Source organism: Cyprinus carpio, chromosome A23 (genome assembly GCF_018340385.1).
Source record: "Cyprinus carpio isolate SPL01 chromosome A23, ASM1834038v1, whole genome shotgun sequence".
NCBI lineage: Eukaryota > Metazoa > Chordata > Actinopteri > Cypriniformes > Cyprinidae > Cyprinus > Cyprinus carpio.
The window spans coordinates 10,798,695-10,812,728 of record NC_056594.1 but is presented as its reverse complement, the minus strand read 5'-3'; the positions used below and the strand labels follow the sequence as shown (position 1 = coordinate 10,812,728).

Genomic DNA, 14,034 nt, shown 5'->3' with positions numbered 1-14,034 from the left:
ATTTGTCCTGGAAATAATTCTTGCTTATGGAATATTAGCCATTTCTGCATATGCTCTAAGGAGGTTGAAAAAGTTTTTCCAAAATGTTCATTAGCCAATTGATTTATAGATAAAGAGGATTAAAACAAGTACTAGAGAAAATTTTCTCATGGCTCTTTCACTGTATCTCTTGGAAAGATATATGAAACTATAGGACAAGGGAGTATATGAATTAAAATAAAAAATGAAAATTATGTCATTATTTACACTCAAACCCTAATGGTCTTGGTTTTTCAGTGTATAATAAATGCATTTTAATTGTAATCATTTTTATATTGTGTAATATTATATGCATAAACAATTAATTTCATGATTATTAATTAATTCTATAACTAATATTAAATTATATTCACCCTTAATTTTCATTTAGATTAATGCCAAAGTATATACTAAAACAAATAGCAAATTAACATCTACTCCCTGAATCAGTTTCATGTGTATGTTTGTAAGTTAATACTAATGTTACAGATCCATATAATATCACTTTAACACTCCAAGGCCCTTTTGGTGCATAAGTTGCAGCTCACAGCACAGAGCTCATAACTTTACTCACTGTCTGCTGGCATTACAGTCTCTCACCAGCAGGGCTTTCACTGGCCTGCTCAAGATCTCTGATCTCTCTTAGATCATCACTGGAAACTTCACTAGACCCTTCTGCATCTCTTCCTTATACACCCATTAGGATCCACTGGGTCATGAATGGAAATTGAGTATGAAATGGGAGTAATGAAGGTAGACTGTATTGAGTCAAACTAATCACTTTTCCTTTCAAAATGTCAGATCTGTTCAAACTCACTTAACTGTTATACTGCTGCCATATTTTATGGCAGTGTTTTGACCTTTAAATGCACCATAAATAGTTACAAAAAATTAATCCCATGTTTCAGATTTTCAACATTGATCCTTACTGATTGTTCTGCTTTGGGAAAAGCTCTGTTACTCTAATTAAATTAAGCATAGGCACCCTTACTTTAAAGGTCAGGGTGATTGCAAGACGCATGGCCTGAGTCTGACAGGACACAAAGAGCTTATTCATGCTGAGATCTTCATTATGTGCAGATTGCACATTTCCACATTTTCATAAGTGCACTTAGTCCAATAGCTTTTTGAGTTGCCTACAAGCAGTTTTAAAGGGATAGTTTGCCCAAATATGAAATTGTCAGCATTTACGCACACTCATGTCAACCATCAAAAATATTATATATTTTTATATATATATATATATATATATATATATATATATATATATATATATATATATATATATATATATATATATATATATATATATATATAATGTCTCAGCACTAGGGTTATGTCTATGGAATGCCCCCATAATGTGTGTGTGTGTGTGTGTGGTCATACATACATTTTTATTTTGGGATGAACTATCTTTAATATCATCAACAAATTACTGACAAAAATTAAGGGTTTTCTGATTTCCAAAGCAATAAAAAGGATGAAAATGTACATTATGACAATAATTAAACAATTTTACTTAAAACATACTGTTGATGAAAATGTGATGAGAAAAAATATACTGTGAGATATTAAACATACACTACTTTTTTAAGAAAAAGAAAGGAGAAAATGTAGAAAGATTAGAATAAAATTAATTGCTTCTATTAATTATTTCTATATCTATAGAAATGTTGTAGAGCTGCCAGCTATTGATTTTGCAGGTTAGAGAGACTTCAGTTAAAAAGAAACAGAACAGCATCTGACACAGCAAAACAAACGGGTTTGCATATGCTTTGGAGTGGATAAATTAATTAAGGAATTTAGAATGACTTATGCTTCATTTTCTTAGGTGAATGCTTTGAAAACTTGTGCCAGAATCAAACCACATTCCAACATGTGGCCTCATGTGTTTGCTTTTTCCTCCTCAGATACTGATGAGTGCCAGGTTCACAACGGAGGCTGCCAGCATAGGTGTGTGAACACCAGAGGCTCGTACTACTGCGAGTGCAACCCGGGGTTTCGTCTGCACATTGATGGCCGCACCTGCATAGGTGAGTCTTTCGGGGGTCGAGAGAGGTCACTGACAGAGAGCTGACAGACTGGCCTGCATCCAAACGTTTAAAGAGTGTAATCATCACAGCCTAAGAAAAAGTTGCTTAGAATGGGTTTCTCTTCAAAGCTAGCAGGGGTCTCCACCTTGAGCTCTGTGTATGAGGGGGAATCAAAGAGCCTCTTGTTTTCTTAATAGTGGAATGTTTGCTACTGTTCTGTACTGTACAAGTCTTGTCATGGTGAGTTTGTGATGGACCTTTGAGATAGCCCAGACCACGACCCAACTGTTCTCTTGCCAGGCCCACTATCAAACCATCACATCCATCTATTCAAATGTGACTATGGTGTAGAAGGTTTCAGGTGAAACCCAACAACAGTTCTTAAATAATAATAAACAGTTCTTGCAAGCATATCAATTTAGCTAATGTTGTTTGGATATGGGTTTTGTTTTTCAAATATGTGGCAATAACAATGGATTTTGTAGAATATTCCAGAGCTCAGGAATTTCTTTATAGAAACTCTGAAAACATTTCACCGAGCATGGTAAATACAAATTACAATGATGATTCCAGTCAAATACCTTCTTCAAAGCCGATGTCATGCTGCACAACGAGCCCTGTGCTTCATCTTCCATGCAGCTGGGATGCCACATGTCAGCTGAAAAAGACTTTCATTTGGAAATTATTTGGAAATGTTGTAGCTTTCTTTCCTTGTAATATGGTTATAATCTTGTGTTTTTCTGTGTGTGGTCTTGGGTTGAAATTGGGACTCTCGGCTCTGAGACTTGTCAGTTTACTTCCAAACACCCAGTTTTATTTGTGTAAAGTGCGTGACATTTCATCAAATTACTGAGTAAATCATTAAAGAAATGTTTTGGGTAAATGGTACATGCAATTGAGTATTCAGTAGCATCGGTGATATGCTCTTCATTACCATAAAATAGTTTCAACTACCAAAAAAAAGAAAAAAAAAGAAAAAGAAAAAGAAATTGTAAGTGCTCTGGGACTGCAGCAGTGTTATTTTAGTATTGGTTATTATATATATATATATATATATATATATATATATATATAGTATAGTAGTATTTGTTTATATTTTGAATTAGCTTTCATTTTAAATTTTGTGATTTTAAATTTTTTTTTAATATATATTTCTATTTAGATTTAATTAATTTTATATTAGTTTTAGTAATCTTAGTATTATTTAAACTTGTTTCAGTTAGTTGCCAGGTGATGCTAAGTTTAAGTTTAACATTTTAAATTTTTCAATTTAATATTTATATTTTATTTGATTTCAGCTTTTTTTCAATTTAGTTCTAAAGATAAGAATACTGTTGTATTTACTAAAAAAAAAAAGTCAGAATTTTTATCAATTGCTTCAATCATAATCAACTGCTTGTCAGATATTCTGATGATTGAGCTCAACTTGTATTAAACCTAGAACATTCCTTTTCATTTTCAAGGCAGTTTGACATGGGAAAAAAACAGATGCCATTTGTATTCCAGATGCAGTCTGGGATCTGTTCGCTATGCTGAGATTCTGATACAGTAGCAGCATTGCCATTCATTCTGCTTTAGCTGAATCAGCAGCTAAATCATTTACCTTCCCGAGAGACCTGAGGAGTCCAGGGCTGTGAGCTCCAGTCAGGCTTCAGGCTCGTTTATCAGTTTTTTCCGCTATCAAACCAACTCTTCTATAGAACCACAATCTGAATCAAAGCTGAGTGGGATGGAACACAGTACTAGAATAAACCAGAAACAGATGCCACTAATTAATCAATGAGGGTTTTATCCAGGATCATTTGGTTTTGGTTAACAATAATTTGAGAAGTTGGTAATATTGCCGATACTTCATGCCAGAAGCTTATTAAGTTGTGAATTATGACAGACAGATAAACCCTTAATTATTTTAAATCCACTCAAGGATTTTCTGCCAAAAGAAATGCTATCATTATCCTTTATTAGACACATTCTCATAACCAAAATGTAAAGATTTTTAATTTTTTCAACCACTTTCCCACTACACCACTTCAAAAATGATCCTGTTTCAACAAATTATCACTTTGATTTAATAATTGATTTGATAAGAGAGACAATTGTCTGATTATATAGGATTTTATATGACATTTTCAAATATGCTTTGGATACTGCAAATATTATATGGAAGGATTTTTGAGGACAGACGGCTCACTCCTCCACGTTGAGGATGAGGGATATGCCTGTTATGACAGTATATATTTAGTCTCACTGCTGAAATATAGACTGTTCATTGAAGACGTGATAGCAAGTGTCTTCAGTGGCTTAAGGTTTGTGGTTTGGAGTATTATCCTCCTTGTGATGGTGTGACATTTTAATGGTGTTCACATATATACTGTAAGTGCGATTGTGACTGTCATTGCATTTTATTTATTTTTTTATTTTTTCATGTGTCAGTTATGCTTGTCTGAAATATATTATTCCAAAATTATAGACTGGTGTGGATTTTTGTGAGTTTTGTTTGTTTTTATTCTGGTGTGGATTTTTAAAAAGAAGGTTATACAGAAAACACTGGAAAATAGTTCAAATGTGTATGGTCTGTGATTAGAAAGTCTTTAAATCTAAAAGTAATAAGTAACATGTCATAGACATACAGTACTGTTTAAAGGTTTGGGATCAAGATTTACAGAACATGATCAATTTTAACTTTTTAGTCTTTTCATTTATGTGTGGATTCAGATGGGAAATAGTTCCTTTCCCAAATCTAACACATTTTTTTTTCACTTCAAAGCTTACTTCATGAATAATTTCCTTGCTAAATAAATAATCTGTACTACCATGCAAAGTTTGGGGTCAGTAAGTTTTTGTTTTTTTATAATTTTTTATTTTATTTTATTCCAGAAAAAAATGCATTAACTTGATTTAAATTTGTTTTGCAGAATATCAACAAAAAATGTAAAATAATAATCATTAAAAAATATTTAGCAGCACAACAGTTTTCAAAATTGATAATAATGACAAATGTTTCTTAAGCATAAAGAATGATTTTTGAAGGATCATGTAACACTGAAGACTGGATAAAATTCAACTTCTCAGGAATAAATTACATTTTACATTTGTAATAAAACAAGCTATTTCGAATACATTTTAAATGGTTATTTTAAATTGTAATAATATTTCACAATATCGTTTTACTGTTTTACTGTGTTTTTAACAAATACAATGCAGCCTTGATGAGCATAAGAGAATTTCAAAAACCTTAAAAAATCTAATACCTAAATAACCTGTGGGTACTTAGCCTAACCTAAGGACAGTCATTTAGAAAACAAAGCAAAACATGCAGTTCTTCTCCTAGATATGTTTTACTTTCAACTAAGTTCCTCAAATAAAACTCTTTTAAAGATTTGATGCTACTAATCTTGCAAAATTTGAAAAATATAGTGATTATTTGATCCTCAAAAGCACTTACTGCATTAACGGCAGTACAACAGCAGACTGATAGAGAGAGATTCTGTGAAGGGCAATATACAGTACATGAAATGGCCAGTGAATTGAGACTACATTAACTGTATGTGTTTATCTGGAGCACAGCTGTAACATTTGTCTGACCCTGTTTGATGAAAGAGGTGAGTGAACATTCACAGGAAAAGGGTGGAGAAGACAGACTGAAATGCCACTGACATTAGGACATCATCCGCCTCCCACTGCATCATTAGAAACAAGTAATGAAAGAGTTAATGCACCAGTCTTTAGTCTGAAATCTTGCATATCTTAGGATTTACTCCAAAGGCATCTAGGCATTCATGATCTAAGATTAAACAGTCATCCACGCTGATTGATCTCTTATCACCACACCAGATGGCTTTTAAATAGAGCATAACAAAGCTAATTAGTGGTATTTTACTGAATATTATGATTGGAGATGACTATCCTTTTTGAAAAACAGAAGAATAGCAACATCGCCAAGCATCACAATCCAAACATTTGAGTATGATGAGAGACTGCTTGTTTTTCCATCAAAGCTTCATATCAATCATCTGAGAAAGAATGGTCCATTTGCAGTGAACTGTTTTCACTAAACGATTCAGCTTCTGAAAATCATTTCTTGGTACTATTTTGGATGATTAGTGAAGAATGCTTTTGACAGGACCGTACAATGATTGTTCCACATTCTCTTCTATCACTAGAGAAAATATTTATTTAAAGAGTGGATATTGAACTCTTTTAATAAAATCCATGTATTTTAATAAAAGTGGATAATAAAATCTACATGCTTTCATCAAAATAGCAGTTTTTTTATGTAAAAGCCCAAACTGATTCATATCAGACCTTGATGTTATATTCAGCAGGTTACAGCATTGCATAAAAGCAAGCAAATTGCAAATCGTGTTCAAAGATTAATGGTCAAGTCAAATGAAATAATTAGCCCTGAATAAATTCAGCTGTGGTGCCAACATCATGTTATGGGCTGCTTGTCTTTAGCATGGCCAGGTGCTCGGTTATGACATAAGGAACTGAAAATAAATTAGGGTTAAAATAAATATAAACATGTTTTTGTGCAAAACTACTGCCTTCTGCCAGAAAGTTGAATAATGATACAGCAAATAACCAAATCCCACAGTCTGCTAAAACAGAAAATGTTTTAAAAAAAGAAAGATCAGTGTCCTGGAATGGCGTCGGTGTCAGTGGACAGGCTTCAGATCTGTAACTAATCTGTTTGTTAACTGACCCACACCGTACTGTGAACTGGAAGTGTTCTTGCAATATGAACCTTTCCACAAGAAAAATGGTAAAATCCAGATGTGCTGCACTGACAGAGTCCAATATAAACAGAATTACGGATGTAATTAAAGTCAAAGGTGCTACCACAAAGTATTATAAAAAGTGAGTGCACTCTTATGCAAACGAAGTACTGACAGTTTTTCATTATTTTCTTCCAAGAATAATACATTTCGTTTTCAGTTTAATGTCTTACGCTGCAAGGTCTTATTAAAGTGTAAAAATGCCTGACAGGATTTATTTGAATTTTAATGCATAGAATTTCATTCAATATCTGTGTAGAAGTCAAATAAAAGAGATAAAAAGGCTTAAAAAAAAAAAAAAAAAAAAAAAAAAAAATATATATATATATATATATATAAATATATATATATAAAATGTTATTAATATATTATAGTTTTAATTTGTTTACTATTATTATTATATATGTACATACACACACACACACACACACACACCACACACACACACACATATAAGATTTATTATATATATATATATATATATATATATATATATATATATATAATATATCTTAACGGTTGTTTATCTTATTCCTTATTCCTCTCACAGCTGTCCTATCCTGTGCAGTGAATAATGGAGGCTGTGAGCATGAATGTGGCCAACTTTCTCCAGTTCACTTCCAGTGCCGCTGCAGACATGGGTACCAGCTCACAGCTGATGGCAAGCACTGTAGACGTGAGTTTTGCTCTTCATGTATATAATTTTGACATCTAACAGTGGCTTGACTTAGTGGTGCTCAGTTTTGTTGAAAAATCGACTAAAATTAACATCAGATGATGCTTTATTTTTACTGTTTCAAAACAGCAAGGTACCATGTTCAACTTACTATAACAGTTGGTTTACTTAGACAACCTTATGTTTTGTACAGTAATCCTAATATAAGACTTTACTAAAGCAATTTGAACTCAAATATCATATGTTTTGGATTCTAGTTTAGCACCAGACTAGTGCTAACCAGTCTGGACCAGTATGGAAGTTCATGTTGGTCAACACGGTCATTTCAGCAGGGTGTAGAAGCAGATTTATTTATTTAAACCTTTTACCTTCTGAAAGTTTTGTTATGTTCATGATGTCGTCCATAAAATGTCCCGGCAGTGCATATCACATACTGTTAGTCAAAGAGAATGCTGACAAGAGGATGAAAGTAGGACAAGTTTTGGTCTAAGGCTATGTCATAAAGTCAGTATGTAGCTCTTGGACGTATGGATGGAAGGGTTCTTGGCAGAAAGGTGGAAGCTAAAGAAAGTAATCAACATCTCTAAAACCCAGATGTGCTGTTTTCTCAGAGATATTGGCAAGAGCCTTGGATACTTTGACTTGGTATCTGTATCAGTCCTGAATAAATTCATATTAAGATGGACTAGTGTATCACAACCATGCAAACGTTGAGTTTCAAATGACAAACTTTAGACTTAATTTGTATACTTTCAAAAAATATTACAGCTCAAGAGCAGTTTCTAACCTAAATAACGGGGTCAAGGATTCCAGTAACTATGAACTTGAAAACAGACCTCACTTAGTGCAGTGTGAGTCACTTGAACAGCAATATCTGAAAGCCCTGTGCATTTTGGCCTGCTTTAATCAGCAGTTTTCACTGAGAAACACTTATTTTATTCAGACTACAGCATCATCTTGGCAAACACTGTGCCAATTCCAGTGTGTCTGCCAAAATTCACATTCATTGTACACAGCCCCACAGATCCAATGTCCTGACACTCGCCAGAGCCAATTGTTCCCCTATGAAGTGTTACCACTGGGAGTTAGTTGAAGACAAGGGGAAAGAACAAGGGACAGAGAGAATGTGTATGCTATTGTGTAACTAGTATCTGTTTGACATTGACAAAAAACATGCTAGCATCTGTGTTCATGAGAGAGCAGTGGACAGTGCAATTCAGCAAATGGATAACATCGTTTAATTGATTTCATACTGTTGTGATCAAAGTACAGTTGAGTCTTGGGACAAAAGTTTTTATTCTAGTTTAATACTTAGACAACCCTTACAAAAACAACTACAGCGAAGGTATCTGATGGTAAAACCATGGTATTGGTTTGTACCATAGTCAAAGATGAACTGGGACAAAAAAACAAACAAAAAACAAAAACAAATTGAAACTCAATATATCATATTTATATGACATGAAGTCAAAGCAGAATTAAAGGTTATGTGTCTCAGGACAACACACAGTAGAGACGTTGGCAAGTGAATCTGTGATTTTGAACAAATCGCTTGAGTGAATGATTCAATGGCACGCTCATAAAGGCACTAGTTGCATCCAAAATCACATACTGTCTGAGTAGCTACAACATCTGATGAAGAGCTTACTTTGCAAATGATAGAAATGTCTGTGTTGTATAGCTTAAATCCAGGCATTTTACATTCATGTCTTATGAATACTATGAATTCTACATACTATTCTTTTCACATACTGTTTTTCACCTACTATATAGTAGTGAAGTAGGCAGATTAACACAGTGGGAGTGATTTGTTTGATTTTTTAACAAATTAGTGCCAAATGTATCGGTTGAACCAATGAATCAATGATTTACTCATATAGACAGTCACTTGTTGCCACCTACTGGCGTAATATGTAATATGCAAAAAGAATCACTGTAAAATTCCCACCACCGGAACACACAAAAACAGTGAAAAGTATATAAACAATGAATATCATATAGTGTTTGTATGGTGCACCAAGGTAGTATTTCTAAAGGACATGAAGTTACCTTGTTTTTTTAGTACTAAGTTAATGTATAGTTTTCTTTGGTTTTGAACAGATCATATGACCATGATTTGCTCAACCAAATTTATAAAAATGTGTAAGTTTATGACTGGTATAAACCTGATATTATTTGTTGCTCTCTGATGCAGTATATCACGCCAAATCTGTCCTCCAAAGGGTTTCAAAACTGCATTGTATATGTATGATGCATTTTATGTCATAACGTGTCAAAGCTGGCCAGGGAAGTATGGGAATTCAGATAGAGAAAACTGCAGAAATGATGTATGTGTATTACATGGACGGTGTTGACAAGATAATGAGAGTTTGTGTGCATGAGGGAGACAGCCACTAAATGACTTATAAGATCTGAACTAAACAGCATGTGTTTCAGTGAGGAACCCGTGTGCGGAGAGGAACGGCGGCTGCGTGCACTTATGTCGCAGTGATGGCAGTCATGCTGTATGCAGCTGTCACCAAGGCTTCACGCTGGCCCAGGACCAGAAGAGCTGTGAAGGTAAAAGCTTCTGACAGCAGCAGAGAAGGGCTTTTCCACCGCGCTAGGGTTCAGTTACACTGTCATGGAAAGTATTAAATGGTCTCTCATCTGCTGAATCCTCTTTTTCCGAAGTTTTTAAAGAAGTTTCTTTCCCATGGTGTGAGAACAGTGGAAGCACTGTGTTTGATTAGATGGCTGAAAGCTGTAGAACATGGTTCATCTTCTCAGTGAGACAGTGAGCAGAGATTTCCACTCAGAAGTCCATGACGGAACCTGTTAGTGCTTAAGTGATTATAAGAGGCAGAAATTTCTGTTTGTGCGACTGAAAATGACTCAACAAATCCAAAGTTGTATTCTCATCTAATTAGATGTCTGTATAAATAGAAAAAGGCAATATGTCATCAGTAACTTGTAACTGGTGTGTTTCAGATGTTGATGAGTGTGAAACGGGATTGGCAGCGTGTGCTCACAGTTGCCGGAACACTCCGGGCTCTTTCTCATGCATCTGCAATCCGGGATACGAGCTGGGCTCTGATGGCAGGAAATGCTACCGTGAGTTACCTTTCACTTAATTAACTTCTAAGCACGGGTCAGAAAAGCACTGAAACATACCCCAGTGGTCTAAAAAAGTAGTGATTGGTGGGTTAAGTGTGAAGTATTGATACTTTCAATAATGATATTATATCAAGAGAACTGATCATACTAGTGGATAAGCAAGTGATAACTACAGTGATTTAACTACAATACCGTTCAAAAGTTTGGGGTTGGTACGTTTAAGGTTTTAATGTTTTTGGAAGAACTCTTATGCTTACCAAGACTGCATTTATTTGATGCAAAATACAGTAAAACAGTAATATTGTGAAATATTACAAATTTTAAAGGGTAATTTATTCATGTGATGGCAAAGCTGAATTTTCAGCAGTCATTACTCCAGTCTTCAGTGTCACATGATCCTTCAGAAATCATTTTATTATGCTGATTTCTTCTTATCAATGTAAATATCAATATTTTATCCAAACATTTTATTTTTAGGATTCTTAATATGTAGAAAGAAGAATTAAAAAGAAAAGCATTAAATTAAAATGGAAATCATTTGTAACATAATAAATGTATTTTTGAAGAATTATAAATGTCATTTTTAACATTATAAAGGTCACTTAATGCAACCTTGCTGAATAATAGCGTTCTCACTGACCCCAACAATTTGAATGGTAGTAGCAAGAAAATAATGAATAAGTGACAAAAATTAACTGTATTAGTGAATAGTTTTACGATAGGAACTATTTCTAATCTGAACATGCAAAAAATTGTGTAAATGTGAAAAATGTTCTGTAATTAACTATGAACTTCATCCATTAACATCTGACTGATTGATCCAGGGATAATGAACAGTCAGCTGGTCATTATTGCCAAATAAACCCTGAGTGGGTGATCACTCAGGTGTTCATCAATCAGGAGGAGGTTTATTTTACAATAATGACTGGCTGACTGTACATTATCAGCATATTTTATGGGAACTTGACAAGTGAATAAATGGACATGAATTAAGCTTAGTTTATTGTTGAGGAGAAAACCTTGAACTTAGAACATTGTAAAAGATTGTTGTAAAAACTGAAAAAAAAAGGAAAATTTACTGCTAGTATTGGTATCAATATTCACGATATTGGCCTTGCACTAAATATTAAATTATTAACTACAGTGAACATGGTCCATTAACATTTGACAACCAGAAAGTGTCCAATAAAACCTAACAAATTTTGAAATAAATTCTTTGACTTTTTTATTATCTAATGCAATGGGATTCATGCTATGTTCATAATCATTTTTAACTCTCTGTAGGTATTGAAATGGAGATTGTTAATAGCTGTGACTCAGATAATGGTGGCTGTTCACACCACTGTCAGCATGGCACACTTGGACCCGTCTGCAGCTGTAACCAGGGTTATCAGCTCACGGAGGACCTCAAAACCTGTTTGGGTGAGTGTGCAGGTGTACATAAATTAGTTTTACAGAATAACTCCAATGAAATCCATCTTTTGGATTCAGCGTGCATCCAGCTGTACTGATAAACCTTTAAAATCATCATTCCTCAAACAATATTAATGACTATTTGTTGCAAAACTAAATGTCAGCCAGCTGGATCTCAGCAGTTGTAGGTCTTGTGTTTTTCTGGCTGTGCCTTGAAGGTTCTCTCCAAATAACCACCCCTCTGCATAGCTGGAAATGTGCTTATGTAAATACTCAGTCTACAGAGTCCTAATACACGCTGGTTGCTCGTGGCCTCACTTCCTGTACTGCTTTTTTGTTTAGATCTGGAAGAATGTGAGGAGGGAACTTCATGCTGTGAGCAGGACTGCACAAACTACCCCGGAGGTTATGAGTGCTACTGCAGGGCAGGATACAGACTCAACGCTGATGGATGTGGATGTGATGGTACTTCACAACCTGTTTACTGCTGATCGACTATTAAAGAAGAGCGAGGAGACATATCAGTTACTGTCAATGTGCTATAATAATAAACAGTGGTAGTTACATCACAGTGCAGTCACGTTGTATAAAGAGTGTTGTGTTTTCCACTGGTGTCTAGATGTGGATGAGTGTCTGTCTGATAATGGGGGCTGTGAGCACACTTGTCAGAACACCGCTGGCACCTATCACTGCTTCTGTGAGTTTGGAAACCGGCTCGCTGAGGATAGACACTCCTGTATTCGTAAGTATACCACAGGAGGCACAGTGGATATCAGTTACTGTGTGTGGTGTGCATTAGGATTGCTTTATACACAGCTCTCTAGAATACTTGATCCTGATTGGTCAATCACAACATTCTGTGGTCAGCGAATACGCAGCAATACAACCATCTGGCCATTATTGCAAAATAAACCCCATAGTATGTGTTACATCACTTAAATCATGAAGGGGTTTGTTTTGCGATAATGGTATTTTATTTTAATTTATGAAGAGAAAGAGACTTTTAAAGCACAGTATAGGAAATGGGTTGGCTATACATATATATAGTTCTGATATGATTTCCTACAGTACATAGCCTTTATGCATAATGAAATTATCAGTATATATATATATATATATATATATATATATATATTAATTATTCAATTATTTATTTTGTTATATAGGTATGTAAGGTAATGAGTATGTAAATCCGATTGGCTGGGAACATTGAATTGAATGATCCAATTAGAATGCAAGGAGAGTTTCATAGCTTTACACTAGCATTAAACAAAGTTTGGGGTTGGTAAGTTTAATGTGTTTGAAAGAACTCTTATGCTTACTAAGGCTGCATTTATTTGATCAAAAATATACCTGTATGGGCCCTGAGAACACTAGCAACCACTTTGTGAAAGCTCATGGCTATTTGAATAAAGAATGTGTATTTTGGTATTTGATATTTATCTGTCCAATGAGCAGGATATTGTCCAGCCAGCTGATAAACCTATTCAGTATGATACTACATCTAATCATCTTGTCAAGGCTTATTTTGCAATAATAAGACATTATTACTTACATAGTTGGTGTAACAGCAAGACAGCATTGATCATGTCAATATATCTACTTCTCTCTCTCTGTTCTATGTAGCCCTGGAGAGAGCGGTTGAAGAATTGTCCAGTCCAGTGGTGGTTGAGAGACCTCTCCTTCATCTCACTCTCCTCCAGGACTACCCACAACCCCTGGAGCGCTATCATGACTATGAGGACGAAGGCTTCGGAGAGCTGCGAGCAGATAGCACCCTCTCTGAGAAATTTGGTCTGTTGTTAAGTCAAACGTCTTTATTTATTATTAGATGCTCTTGCTTCTTGTTAATCTTACCTTTGTGTTGTCACAGTGTGTTTGAATGGGACATTTGGCCACGACTGCAGCCTGACGTGTGATGACTGCTCTAATGGAGGACTGTGTAACATTGACAGAGATGGTTGTGACTGCCCAGATGGCTGGACAGCAATCATTTGTAACCAAAGTGTGTGTTTTATGT

At 34.7% G+C, this 14,034-nt stretch overlaps 1 protein-coding gene across 1 annotated transcript in view; it reads left to right on the top strand.

Moving 5' to 3' along the window:
- Positions 1–14,034, top strand: part of LOC109090476 (multiple epidermal growth factor-like domains protein 6) — a 54,365-nt gene that overhangs the window by 25,972 nt on the left and 14,359 nt on the right. Inside the window, 9 exon segments of the mRNA XM_042713061.1 lie at positions 1,929–2,051; positions 7,380–7,505; positions 9,942–10,064; positions 10,476–10,598; positions 11,886–12,023; positions 12,357–12,479; positions 12,634–12,756; positions 13,641–13,808; positions 13,888–14,019. Of these exon segments, the coding sequence (XP_042568995.1) occupies positions 1,929–2,051; positions 7,380–7,505; positions 9,942–10,064; positions 10,476–10,598; positions 11,886–12,023; positions 12,357–12,479; positions 12,634–12,756; positions 13,641–13,808; positions 13,888–14,019 (1,179 nt within the window).